Source organism: Salmo trutta, chromosome 29 (assembly GCF_901001165.1).
Source record: "Salmo trutta chromosome 29, fSalTru1.1, whole genome shotgun sequence".
NCBI classification, from domain to species: Eukaryota; Metazoa; Chordata; class Actinopteri; order Salmoniformes; family Salmonidae; genus Salmo; species Salmo trutta.
In genome coordinates, this window is record NC_042985.1 from 15,887,183 (window position 1) to 15,900,689 (window position 13,507).

A 13,507-nucleotide genomic window follows, 5' to 3' on the forward strand; every position below is an offset into this window, starting at 1 on the left:
TGAATAGGTCAGGGTTCCAGCAGGTCTGGGACAACAGGTCTGGGACAGGTAGCACGTCCGGTGAACAGGTCAGGGTTCCATAGCTGCAGTCTGAACAGTTGGAACTGGAGCAGCAGCACGGCCAGGTGAACTGGGGACAGCAAGGAGTCATCAAGCCAGGTAGTCCTGAGGCATGGTCCTAGGGCTCAGGTCCTCCGAGAGAGAGAAAGAAAGAAAGAGAAAGAGAGAATTAGAGAGAGCATATTTCAATTCACACAGGACACCGGAAAAGACAAGAGAAATACTCCAGATGTGACAGACTGACCCTAGCCCCCCCGACACATAAACTACTGCAGCATAAATACTGGAGGCTGAGACAGGAGGGGTCAGGAGACACTGTGGCCCCATCCGATGAAACCCCCGGACAGGGCCAAACAGGTAGGATATAACCCCACCCACTTTGCCAAAGCACAGCCTCCACACCACTGGAGGGATATTTCCAGCCACCAACATACCATCCCGGGACAAGGCCGAGTATAGCCCACAAAGATCTCCGCCACGGCACAGCCCAAGGGGGGGCACCAACCCAGACAGGAAGACCACGTCAGTGACTCAACCCACTCAAGTGACGCACCCCTCCCAGGGACGGCATGGAAGAACACCAGTAAGCCAGTGACTCAGCCCCCGTAATAGGGGTAGAGGCAGAGAATCCCAGTGGAAAGAGGGGAAACCGGCCAGGCAGAGACAGCAAGGGCGGTTCGTTGCTCCAGCCTTTCCGTTCACCTTCACAACCCTGGGCCAGACTACACTTAATCATAGGACCTACTAAAGAGATGTGTCTTCAGTAAAGACTTAAAGGTTGAGACTGAGTCTGCGTCTCTCACATGGGTAGGCAGACTATTCCATAAAAATGGAGCTCTATAGGAGAAAGCCCTGCCTCCAGCTGTTTGCTTAGAAATTCTAGGAACAATTAGGAGGCCCGCGTCTTGTGACCGTAGCGTACGTGTAGGTATGTACGGCAGGACCAAATCGGAAAGATAGGTAGAGGCAAGCCCATGTAATGCTTTGTAGGTTAGCAGTAAAACCTTGAAATCAGCCCTTGCCTTAACAGGAAGCCAGTGTAGGGAGGCTAGAACTGGAGTAATATGATCAAATTTTTTGGTTCTAGTCAGGATTCTAGAAGCCGTATTTAGCACTAACTGAAGTTTATTTAGTGCTTTATCCAGGTAGCCGGAAAGTAGAGCATTGCAGTAGTCCAACCTAGAAGTAACAAAGGCATGGATACATTTTTCTGCATCATTTTTGGACAGAAAGTTTCTGATTTTTGCAATGTTACGTAGATGGAAAAAAGCTGTCCTTGAAACAGTCTTGATATGTTCTTCAAAAGAGAGATCAGGGTCCAGAGTAACAACGAGGTCCTTCACAGTTTTATTTGAGACGACTCTACAACCATCCAGATTAATTGCCAGATTCAACAGAAGATCTCTTTGTTTCTTGGGACCTAGAACAAGCATCTCTGTTTTGTCCGAGTTTAAGAGTAGAAAGTTTGCAGCCATCCACTTCCTTATGTCTGAGACACAGGCTTCTAGCGAGGGCAATTTTGGGGCTTCACCATGTTTCATTGAAATGTACAGCTGTGTGTCATCCGCATAGCAGTGAAATTTAACATGATGTTTTCGAATGACATCCCCAAGAGGTAAAATATATAGTGAAAACAATAGTGGTCCTAAAACGGAACCTTGAGGAACACCGACATTTACAGTTGATTTGTCAGAGGACAAACCATTCACAGAGACAAACTGATATCTTTCCGACAGATAAGACCTAAACCAGGCCAGAACTTGTCCATGTAGACCAATTTGGGTTTCCAATCTCTCCAAAAGAATGTGGTGATCGATGGTATCAAAAGCAGCACTAAGATCTAGGAGCACGAGGACAGACGCAGAACCTCGATCTGACGTCATTAAAAGGTCATTTACCACCTTCACAAGTGCAGTCTCAGTGCTATGATGGGGTCTAAAACCAGACTGAAGCGTTTCGTGTACATTGTTTGTCTTCAGGAAGGCAGTGAGTTGCTGCGCAACAGCTTTTTCAATTTTTTTTGAGAGGAATGGAAGATTCGATATAGGCCAATAGTTTTTTATAATTTCTGGGTCAAGATTTGGCTTTTTCAAGAGAGGCTTTATTACTGCCACTTTTAGTGAGTTTGGTACACATCCGGTGGATAGAGAGCCGTTTATTATGTTCAACATAGGAGGGCCAAGCACAGAAAGCAGCTCTTTCAGTAGTTTAGTTGGAATAGGGTCCAGTATGCAGCTTGAAGGTTTAGAGGCCATGATTATTTTCATCATTGTGTCAAAAGATATAGTACTAAAGCACTTTAGTGTCTCCCTTGATCCTAGGTCCTGGCAGGGTTGTGCAGACTCAGGACAACGGAGCTTTGGAGGAATACGCAGATTTAAAGAGGAGTCCGTAATTTGCTTTCTAATGATCATGATCTTTTCATCAAAGAAGTTCATGAATTCATCACTGCTGAAGTGAGAGCCATCCTCTCTTGGGGAATGCTGCTTTTTAGTTAATTTTGCAACAGTATCAAAAATAAATTTCGGATTGTTCTTATTTTCCTCAATTAAGTTGGAAAAATAGGATAATCGAGCAGCAGTGAGGGCTCTTCGATACTGCACGGTACCTACTGTAGTACAACACACAAATCCTACTGTAATACAACACACACTCCTACTGTAATACAACACACACTCCTACTGTAGTACAACACACACTCCTACTGTAATATAACACACACTCCTACTGTAATATAACACACACTCCTACTGTAATACAGCACACACTCCTACTGTAATACAACACACACTCCTACTGTAGTACAACACACACTCCTACTGTAATACAACACACACTCCTACTGTAATATAACACACACTCCTACTGTAATACAACACACACTCCTACTGTAATACAACACACACTCCTACTGTAATACAACACACACTCCTACTGTAGTACAACACACACTCCTACTGTAATACAACACACACTCCTACTGTAATACAACACACACTCCTACTGTAGTACAACACACACCCCTACTGTAGTACAACACACACTCCTACTGTAGTACAACACACACTCCTACTGTAATACAACACACACTCCTACTGTAATATAACACACACTCCTACTGTAATACAGCACACACTCCTACTATAGTACAACACACACTCCTACTGTAGTACAACACACACTCCTACTGTAGTACAACACACACTCCTACTGTAATACAACACACACTCCTACTGTAATACAACACACACCCCTACTGTAATACAACACACACTCCTACTGTAATATAACACACACTCCTACTGTAATACAACACACACTCCTACTGTAATACAACACACACTCCTACTGTAGTACAGCACACACTCCTACTGTAGTACAACACACACTCCTACTGTAATATAACACACACTCCTACTGTAATACAACACACACTCCTACTGTAATACAACACACACTCCTACTGTAGTACAACACACACTCCTACTGTAATACAACACACACTCCTACTGTCGTTCTGCCCTTGAGCAAGGCAGTTAACCCCCAACAACAACTGCTCCCCAGGTGCCGATGACGTTGATTGAAGCAGCCCGCTGCACCTCTCTGATTCAGAGGGGTTGGGTTAAATGCAGAAGACACATTTCGGTATCCCCCTTCCCTTTCCCTAGTATAGCACTCACTCCTACTGTACACAAAATGAAATGTGGTTGTGCTACACTACAGTACCTTGAGAAATAAAATCTATAAACAGTAACCGGAGTGTGACCATAACCAGTCTCTGAGTTGACAGATCTAAGCCCTGTTTAGTACGGCTTGGTGCGTGAGTTTACACACATCTGAAAAAGAACATCTATACGGTCACCAAAGCTGACAGACCAGGGAGAATACAATTCACATGATGTCTGCATGTCATAGGACATGATCTCACAGCAATAATCTGCAGTAATCTGTAATGTTATGTTGTCCAGGTGGTGTATTGAACACTACTATACACTCTTAGAAATAAAGGTGCTATCTAGAACCATAAAGGGTTCTTCGGCTGTCCCCATAGGATAAGCCTTTGAAGAAATGTTTTTGGTTCCAGGTAGACGCTCTTATCCAGAGCGGCTTACAATTAGCGCAGTAATCTTGGGATAGCTAGGTGAGACAACCACATATCACAGTTGTAGCTTGCACATTTTCCCTCAATAAAGTAGTTATCAGCAAAATCTGTGATGGTAAGAAAAGACAGGTGCAGATAGTCATGTATCTAATGTTCTGTATTGTGTCCAGGTGGTGTATTGAACACTACTGTTGTCATGTATCTAATGTTCTGTATTGTGTCCAGGTGGTGTATTGAACACTACTGTTGTCATGTATCTAATGTTCTGTATTGTGTCCAGGTGGTGTATTGAACACTACTGTTGTCATGTATCTAATGTTCTGTATTGTGTCCAGGTGGTGTATTGAACACTACTGTTGTCATGTATCTAATGTTCTGTATTGTGTCCAGGTGGTGTATTGAACACTACTGTTGTCATGTATCTAATGTTCTGTATTGTGTCCAGGTGGTGTATTGAACACTACTGTTGTCATGTATCTAATGTTCTGTGTTGTGTTGTGTCCAGGTGGTGTATTGAACACTACTGTTGTCATGTAGCTAATGTTCTGTGTTGTGCTTTGTCCATGTGGTGTATTGAACACTACTGTTGTCATGTAGCTAATGTTCTGTGTTGTGTTGTGTTGTGTCCAGGTGGTGTATTGAACACTACTGTTGTCATATATCTAATGTTCTGTGTTGTGTTGTGTCCAGGTGGTGTATTGAACACTACTGTTGTCATGTATCTAATGTTCTGTGTTGTGTTGTGTTGTGTCCAGGTGGTGTATTGAACACTACTGTTGTCATGCAGCTAATGTTCTGTGTTGTGTTGTGTCCAGGTGGTGTATTGAACACTACTGTTGTCATGTAGCTAATGTTCTGTGTTGTGTTGTGTTATGTCCAGGTGGTGTATTAAACACTACTGTTGTCATGTATCTAATGTTCTGTGTTGTGTTGTGTTGTGTCCAGGTGATGTATTGAACACTACTGTTGTCATGTACCTAATGTTCTGTGTTGTGTTGTGTCCAGGTGGTGTATTGAACACTACTGTTGTCATGTATCTAATGTTCTGTGTTGTGTTGTGTCCAGGTGGTGTATTGAACACTACTGTTGTCATGTAGCTAATGTTCTGTGTTGTGTTGTGTCCAGGTGGTGTATTGAACACTACTGTTGTCATGTATCTAATGTTCTGTGTTGTGTTGTGTCCAGGTGGTGTACATCACGGCCACAATGCCCTATGTGGTGCTGTTCGTCCTGCTGATCAGAGGCATCACTCTGCCAGGGGCTATGGACGGCATACGGGCCTACCTCCACATCGACTTTAAACAACTCAACGACCCCAAGGTCAGACAGGTCTTTTGAGTACAATACAGTGTGTTACTGAAATTAGGGATGCAATATTTCCAATAACTTACAAAATTCCCAGGTTCCCGGAATCAAGAGAGAATTAACTAGAAATCCGGTATCCACCGAACAGGATTTCTTAAAACCTGGGAATTTTGGAAAAGATACAAGAATTTGTAAACCCTTTTACTGAGAGACACAGCCTCAGAGTGCAGGACAGTGTTACTGCTCAAGCTCCCATAGTCACGTCCAATATGGAAATAAATGTAATTAACTCGTTTAGAAACCAAAACATGTGTTAGCTGTTTTTGTAAACAAAGTGGAGGGAAAAAAGATAGGAATAAAATATGCCATATTCAATATAGAACGCAGTAAATGAACGGTAAGGAGCTCTTTTTGAAAACATGGCCAAGGAATCATATCAGAGATGAGATTATTTAGAGCCAATAGTCAGTAGATAGTCAGTACTCAGGAGAGATTCTGTCAAATGTAGTGCTCTTCTCTGTATTTTATTGTAATGCCATGGGCTCTTTGAGGACAAATATTTTATATTTTTTTAAGGAGTGGGCAGTTTCTTAATTTCTTCGCTTGATTGAAGAGATAGTAAAGTGTTGGAAAGATGGGGGGATAGGGGAAGGGTGAGTCAAAGGGCAGTGGGCCAGGGTCAGAGGCTGTAACCTCTGGATCACACAGGCCACGAAGACAAATCTTTGAGAGCAACACATAAACTATCTTTCTATGTTCCTGCTGTAGGTGTGGATTGATGCTGCTACTCAGATCTTCTACTCCTTGGGAGCTGGCTTTGGAGTGCTCATTGCATTTGCCAGCTACAATAAATTTGACAACAACTGTTACAGGTAAGACGTATTACTGTGTTGATATCACGGTGCTGTCCTCAGTGCTTCTCTATCATGACCTTACAAGGCTTACATGACCTTCTATAACCCGTAACCAGGCAACGAGATAGAACAGATCCTGTGCTTTGTTTAGTGCTCTTTAGGTTTATCTTTCCTGTTTTAACTGGACAGAAAGGTGATGTGTATCAGGCCAGTGGACCTTCTGGCTTGGAGCTAACAGGATAAGTGCAGGCCATGCTAGGCCAGATGATGGCTGTCGCCATAGGCAGTGTTACCTTCCCTGCCATTCTGTCGTCCTCTAAACCCCTCACAGAGAAACAGACATTAGACTGTGGGGTATGCTGATCCTTGTCATCAATAATAGGTTCCTGTGAAAGTGGAGAGGTGGGTGCTGCTATCAGACCCATTCTGCTTTAAAAACACGTGTGTAGATATCTGGTCTCTTTTGTATTCCAGCTGTGTTTGTGTATGTATAGGTCAGTATGTATGTCTCGCTGGCTGCAGTGGTAACAGTACAGTAATGTTTGTCCATGGACCATTGTCCACCCATTCTATAGACCCATTTCCCGGCCGCATCATGAAAAGTTACATGCGCAGGTTCGCACCAGATAATGGGCTTGTTTACATTGAAGTGAATATGACCACATCCAACTTCAGACGCAGCTCATGTATTCAGATAGTTATCATCTACAGCATCACAGATGTCATCAGAGGATTGATTACTTATCAAACTAGCAAGCCAGCAAGGTAAGGTAAAATATCACAAGTAGAGCTAGATAAAGACAGAAGAATAATATACTTGTTGAACACAGCTAATTAGCTATAGCCATCAGTCATGTGTGTTTTCATGGTCATCACTCACTCACTGCTAAGTTTGTCAAGGTGTATAGCTACAGTATCTGCTACAAATCTGTAGCAAACGTAATTAATATCCCACCCAAGAAACATATGGTTCTCAGAACAGTATGTGCTAACTGGGTGTCCTGCATCATTCACAGAACATTGTGGGAAGGTTGTATGCAAAATTACTATAGGACTACCACGCTTTCACCAAGGTCTCGGAAACATAGGGTTCTCAGAACGTTATGTGTTAGCTGGGTAGTCTTATTGTAGTGTGACGCTGTACAGCCAATTGAATTTCCCACTCTTATAGATTACTTGTCTTGATCTAAACACCTCCCCCAACACAGCTGAAGGCCTCATGTGTGCTCAGCTGGGCCATATTTGGGAGCTGAGAGGCTGAATGAGGACTTGTGAAAGTTGGCTGTTACATCTGTAGATATTCTCAAATGACATCCAAGTGGCTAGCAGCTGGTTGTATTATTCTCCATATTGTACACAGATGGGACGGTTGAGGTCAGACTGTGGTCCATGTTCTCTCTGTCTGTCTGCTGACTGATCGTGGGTTACTGACCACAAACAGTCTTCAGGCTTTCACCTAATTTGATTTCCAGGTGGGCCTCAAAGGCTCTCAAACAACATCCAGTCCCTCTGGCATCAAAATGGTTAATTAAAACCAATACAAAATTAAACTCTTTAAAGGGGCAATCAGCAGTTGATGCATCCATTTTTGGACATATTATTTAATGACATGTACTCATTGATTCTTGAAGAATATAACTTATAAATGCCTCATGAGCTTAGTTCAACTGTCGTACCCCATCAGAACCCAAAATATAAGCTTTGTTTTACTCCAAAGTTTGTAAACAAAGTAAATGTAAACAAACACTATATAGCCTCAAAGCATGGTTTACACTATACATTTGATATCGTGGATGGTCAGTCCTTAAATCCATAGCTCTGTCTATGAATTTGAGAGAGGTTACATTTCTCCAGCCCCATCCCACAGCTTCTTACCAAAATAGGGGTGGGGGGGGACTCTTTTTTATTGTTTTTGTGATGTGGTGAGGTTGGACCCAGGTGCAGAGAAGAGACCAGACGAGGAATCAGTGGTTAAGGATAAACATACTTTACTGAGAAACAGTAGCCGCAGGATCACAGTACACTAGAAAAACACCAAGCACTAAGTCTCAAACTCACTCAATAAACAAACAAACAAACGCACATGGTAAACAATTCAAGCTTCTGCAAAGAAACCACAGAAAACACACCTCTTTTAACAGGGACACAATCATGAAATAATAAGACACACCTGAGTCCAATAAAAGTCTCTCTGGTGCCAGGAGGAACCATGACAGTACCTGTTTGGAGAAAAAGGGACATAGGTGCAGTTTCTTGTCCTACTTGTTCCGCTGTGAAATGGCCACCCTGCTTCGGTGTCCGAGGCTTCCACCTCCACCACAAAGGGATGAGTCGGATCAGGATGAATGAGGATGGGTCCAGAGGTGAAACGTCCCTTGAGCTCCATGAATGCCCTGTCATCTTCGGGGTCCAGCAAAAACGGGTCTGGGACTTGCGGGTTAGGACCGTGAGAGGCTCTGCACCCGCACCAAAATTGTATGTAAAACGCCTGTAAAAATTGGAAAACCCAAGGAACCGCTGGACCTGCTTGAGTGAGGTGGGACGGGGCCAGTTTGTGACCGCCTCAATCTTTACGGGGTCCATTTGGATGCCTGCGGTAGAGATAATGTGACCCAGGAAGGAAACTTGGGATACGTGGAACTCACACTTCTCTACCTTGACATATAGTTGGCTCTGCAGGAGGCGTCTCAGGACTTGGCGGACGTGCAGTATGTGTTCCGGAAGGGTCTTGGAGAAAATCAAGATGTCGTTGAGGTTAACAAAGACGAACCGATTCAACATATCCCTCAGGGTGTCATTGACCAATGCTTGAAAGACTTCTGGTGAGTTCGATAATCTGAAGGGCATGACTAAATACTCATTGTGGCCACTAGGGGTGTTAAAGGCAGTCTTCCATTAATCTCCCTCCCTGATTCTCACCAGATTGTAAGCGTTGCGGAGGTCCAGTTTGGTGAAGAATTGCGCCCCTTGGACCAACTCCAATGCGGAGGACATCAGGGATAGGGGGTAACAATTCTTGATTGTAATCTGGTTCAGCCCTCTGTAGTCGATGCAGGGATGCAGGCCTCCATCCTTCTTACATCCACCAGCAGGGGATGTAGAGGGGCGATTGAAACCCGCCTCCAGCGACTCCCGGATGTTATTGTCCATGACTGCTGCATTAGGGGTCGAGAGGGAATACAGACGACCCCGGGGAGCCTTTGTGCATGCGCCTGTCACGCTCCTGTGGGCTCAGCCGTGTGCGACCCAGCTGTATGGGATCCTCCATGCTGGGCACGGTGGCCTTGGGGTGCTCAGGAAACCGGAATGCTGGAGTGGTGTCAAAAGGGCGCTGTCTGCCCCGTTCCCGGTTGTCAATTCTGATTTCCAGTGTTTTCAGGGACTCGAGGTCCTCTCCCAGTTCCCGAGTGGGCAGTTCATCTTTGATGGAGTTAGACAGACCCTGGTTGAAAGCGGTAACCAGTGCCTCCGTATTCCACCCACTCTCGGCGGCGAGGATGCGGAACTCAATGGCCCCTTGGCGGAGGTTGAACAGTCGGCTGGCCACTTCTCGTCCGGCAGACTGGGTGGTTGAAGACTCGTTGCAGTGAAGGCTACTACGGATCTGCAAGATGGTGGCTGCTGTTCCCACACCGCCATTGCCCACGCCAGGGCCTTGCCCGAGAGTAGAGTGATGATGTAGGTGATCATGGCCTGATCGATGTGGAACGAGGAGGACTGTAGCCCGAACACCAGAGTACACTGAGTGAGAAACCCCTTGCATCCTCCCGAGTGACCGTCATACCACTCAGGGGCTGGGATCTTGGGTTCCCGGTGCAGGTTCCCTGGAGGAATCACAACGACGTCTGTAGCACTGGGCGATGAGACCTGGGCATTGGCTCCTCCTGGGTTGGGGGCATGCCATGGTTGGAGGGACTCAGCAATTGCCCGAAGGTTCCCGGAGATTTGGGAGAGGTGTTCTTGCTGCCATCCTAACAGTGCTCCTTGGTGGGCTACCACATTCCGGATCTGGGAGATCTCTGCTGGGTCCATGTTGTGGCAGAAGCTTGCTATGATGTGGTGAGGTTGGACCCAGGGCTTGGTGGTGGGGTGGGGGGTTACGGCCCCTTCGTTATTCTGTCTTCTAATACCTTGACAAGACCCTCAAGACAAGACCCTCAAGACAAGACCCAAGATATGGTTCCAATAAAAATGTTGGTTTAGATTGACTATGGTTCAAGGAAGCAACAGGAAGTCCAATAGTCGAAGTGTTAATATGGTGGGTTTATTATTGTTCTAAAACCTGTCCTGGTACTATCATGGTAGCTTTATTTTTCTAAACATGTTTTATGTGTGTGTGTTCTCTTCCCAACAGGGATGCTATCCTGACCAGTACAGTGAACTGTGTCACCAGTTTCTTTTCAGGGTTCGCCATCTTCTCTGTGCTCGGCTACATGGCCTACAAACACGGAGTCAGGATAGAGGACGTGGCCACCGAAGGTGAAAGGAACCCTACTAGACATGCATGCACACACACACACACACACACACACACACACACACACACACACACACACACACACAAGCAAGAACACGAACACACACACAGTAAGTGGTGCGGAGGATGACATGCGTAACACACCCAGACCACACACACTCCAACAACACACCCAACTTCATTTAGAACCAGATTCATGATCAAACTGTCCACAGCATAGATACCTCATAAAACACAAAGAAAAAGATAGGAAGATAGACATGCCTTATTAGGAAACATACAGTACAAGGCTATATTGCAGGCTACCCACAGTATTCTCTTTTCCCTGGCCAGCCCCCAGAGAGTGCTGTGTTTGTATGGTGGATCCACCCAGGCTATGACTCAGCTAGGACAGACTCAACACATGAACAGTCCTTGAGAAGAGCGAGGGGAGTCACCTGCTCTAAGGGAGGACAGGATTCTGACAACACCCAACAGTCAGTCATCTACACACCATTTAGAGAGTTTCAAACCCAGTCAAAACATATAAATTCATCATGGGACTAAACATTCCTCAAGCTTACTGTTACTGCTCACTAAATCAAAAAACTTAAAGGAAATATTCACCCATTTTCAATGTTATATCGTTTTTGTGCATCTATAAGCGATTTCATGTTTTCATGTATATCTGAGCTACTGCCATACAAGCAGGCAGAAATAAGTGATGCAAAAGTCGTCATACCGGCTGTATTTCTTCCTGCTTGTACGGCAATAGCTCAGATACACATGAAAACATGAAATGATCCCAGGAAGCGATCAAACATCGCTCAGTGATGCACAAAAATGATATAACATTCAAAATGGGTGAATCATCCCTTTAAGAATGAGCAGCAATGTGCAATGCTTTTAATATAATTGATTGCAACAGTAGCTGAGAGGCTCTGGGGTTGAGATGGAATTGAAATACCAGAGAACATTTCAAACTGTTTTTTTAAGGCAAACAGTTTCCAAGAAGTCACATAAATACTGGCCTGCTGTGGAGAGGGGTTGGCAGACATACCAAAAGAATGGGATCTGTTAAAAATCTGCTTTGCTTTCTAGTTCTTTTGTCTTCTACTTTCCACTGTCTCTAGCTGTCTGTCATATCTTTGTCATCTTGTGTCCTCACTTCTCTGTCTTTCTCTATCCGCTCCTCCTTCTTTCACTTTCCTTTCCATTGTTAAACCATCTCTTATTTCCTCTAAAACGACCTTGTGGACAGGGTCAAGCTCAGGACAAGGAAGTTATATATCAACATCCCACCCAACAATATACTGTTTTATTTCAGCATCCCACCAAACAAGGCACCGTTTTATAGACTGATGGTAATCAGTTGGCTCTGGTGTGTCCTATCACAAGTGTCTCTATCTGTGTATCTGTGTGTGAGTGCAGGTGCAGGACTGGTGTTCATCATCTATCCTGAGGCCATCTCCACCCTGCCTGGATCTACCTTCTGGGCCATAGTATTCTTCATCATGCTGCTGACTCTGGGCATCGACAGCTCTGTGAGTTACTGGCCCTCCTCAGGGTTGAATGACTGCATGCTATGTCCCACCACAGGGCACATATGGCTACTGACCTTTTGTTTCTATCTTATGGTGGGTTTATCTGATCTATCTAGTGGATTTATAGTATGTGAAGATTAGAATACTATATAATCTCCTCCACTCTATCTATCTATCTATATCTGTCTTTCTGTCTCTCTCTCTCTCTCTCTTCTCTCTCCCTCTTCTGTCTCTCTCTCTCTGTCTCTCCCTGTCTCTCTCTCTCTCTATCTGTCCCTCTGTCTCTCTCTTTCTCTCTCTGTCCCTCTCCCTATCTCTCTCTTTCTCTGTCTCTCTCTTTCTCTCTCTGTCCCTCTCTCTGTCTCTCTCTTTCTCTGTCTCTCTCTGTCCCTCTCGCTGTCCCTCGCTCTGTCTCTCTCTGCATTATTCTATTTTCCCATGGTTGCAGTGAGTGCTCTAGGTATTGTCCAGACTAGCAGCAGTGAGGGAAGGCAGTTGTTTTGACTGTTACCCAATAACCATGAAGCATGAGGTGGAAAAGCACATGCACCGCAACCTGAAACACAGGAAAACTTTGTTCAGAGAGATTTACATTTTTCCTCATTCAATTTCTGTTACACAAGGTGATAATTTACTGTAAATGAAGAGAGAAATGAAATTCCACAGCAGGGGAACATTTTCTTTTACAGTAGTAGTCATGCCCAATGTAGCACTGCACTAAGAAAGCTAGGTCTGATCATTTATATTCTAGGCCAAAGGTATTCTGTTTGGGTGCGAAGACTGTGTGATTCTGTTACAATACTACTGTAGGCACTACGGTTTATGTGTTTGTCACTGAATCATCCTAATGTCTGTCTGTCTGTCTGTCTGTCTGTCTGTCTGTCTGTCTGTCTGTCTGTCTGTCTGTCTGTCTGTCTGTCTGTCTGTCTGTCTGTCTGTCTGTCTGTCTGTCTGTCTGTCTGTCTGTCTGTCTGTCTGTCTGTCTGTCTGTCTGTCTGTCTTCTAGATGGGCGGTATGGAGGCGGTCATCACAGGACTCTCAGACGACTTCAAGATCCTGAAGAGGAACAGGAAGCTGTTCACCTTCGCCACGGCATTTGGAACCTTCCTTGTCGCGCTCTTCTGCATCACTAATGTGAGGTCACTTCCTGTTCCTCTGAGTCACATAGGATTTTCATAGTTGTCA

General features: G+C 44.7%; 1 protein-coding gene across 2 annotated transcripts in view; it reads left to right on the forward strand.

Moving 5' to 3' along the window:
- The window catches only part of LOC115167015 (sodium-dependent noradrenaline transporter), a 57,413-nt gene that overhangs the window by 28,902 nt on the left and 15,004 nt on the right, over positions 1–13,507 (forward strand). For both annotated transcript variants that reach the window (XM_029721022.1, XM_029721021.1), the window contains exons 6-10: positions 5,348–5,482; positions 6,236–6,339; positions 10,676–10,800; positions 12,209–12,321; positions 13,328–13,456. In XM_029721022.1, the coding sequence (XP_029576882.1) occupies positions 5,348–5,482; positions 6,236–6,339; positions 10,676–10,800; positions 12,209–12,321; positions 13,328–13,456 (606 nt within the window). The remainder of the gene's footprint in view (positions 1–5,347; positions 5,483–6,235; positions 6,340–10,675; positions 10,801–12,208; positions 12,322–13,327; positions 13,457–13,507) is intronic.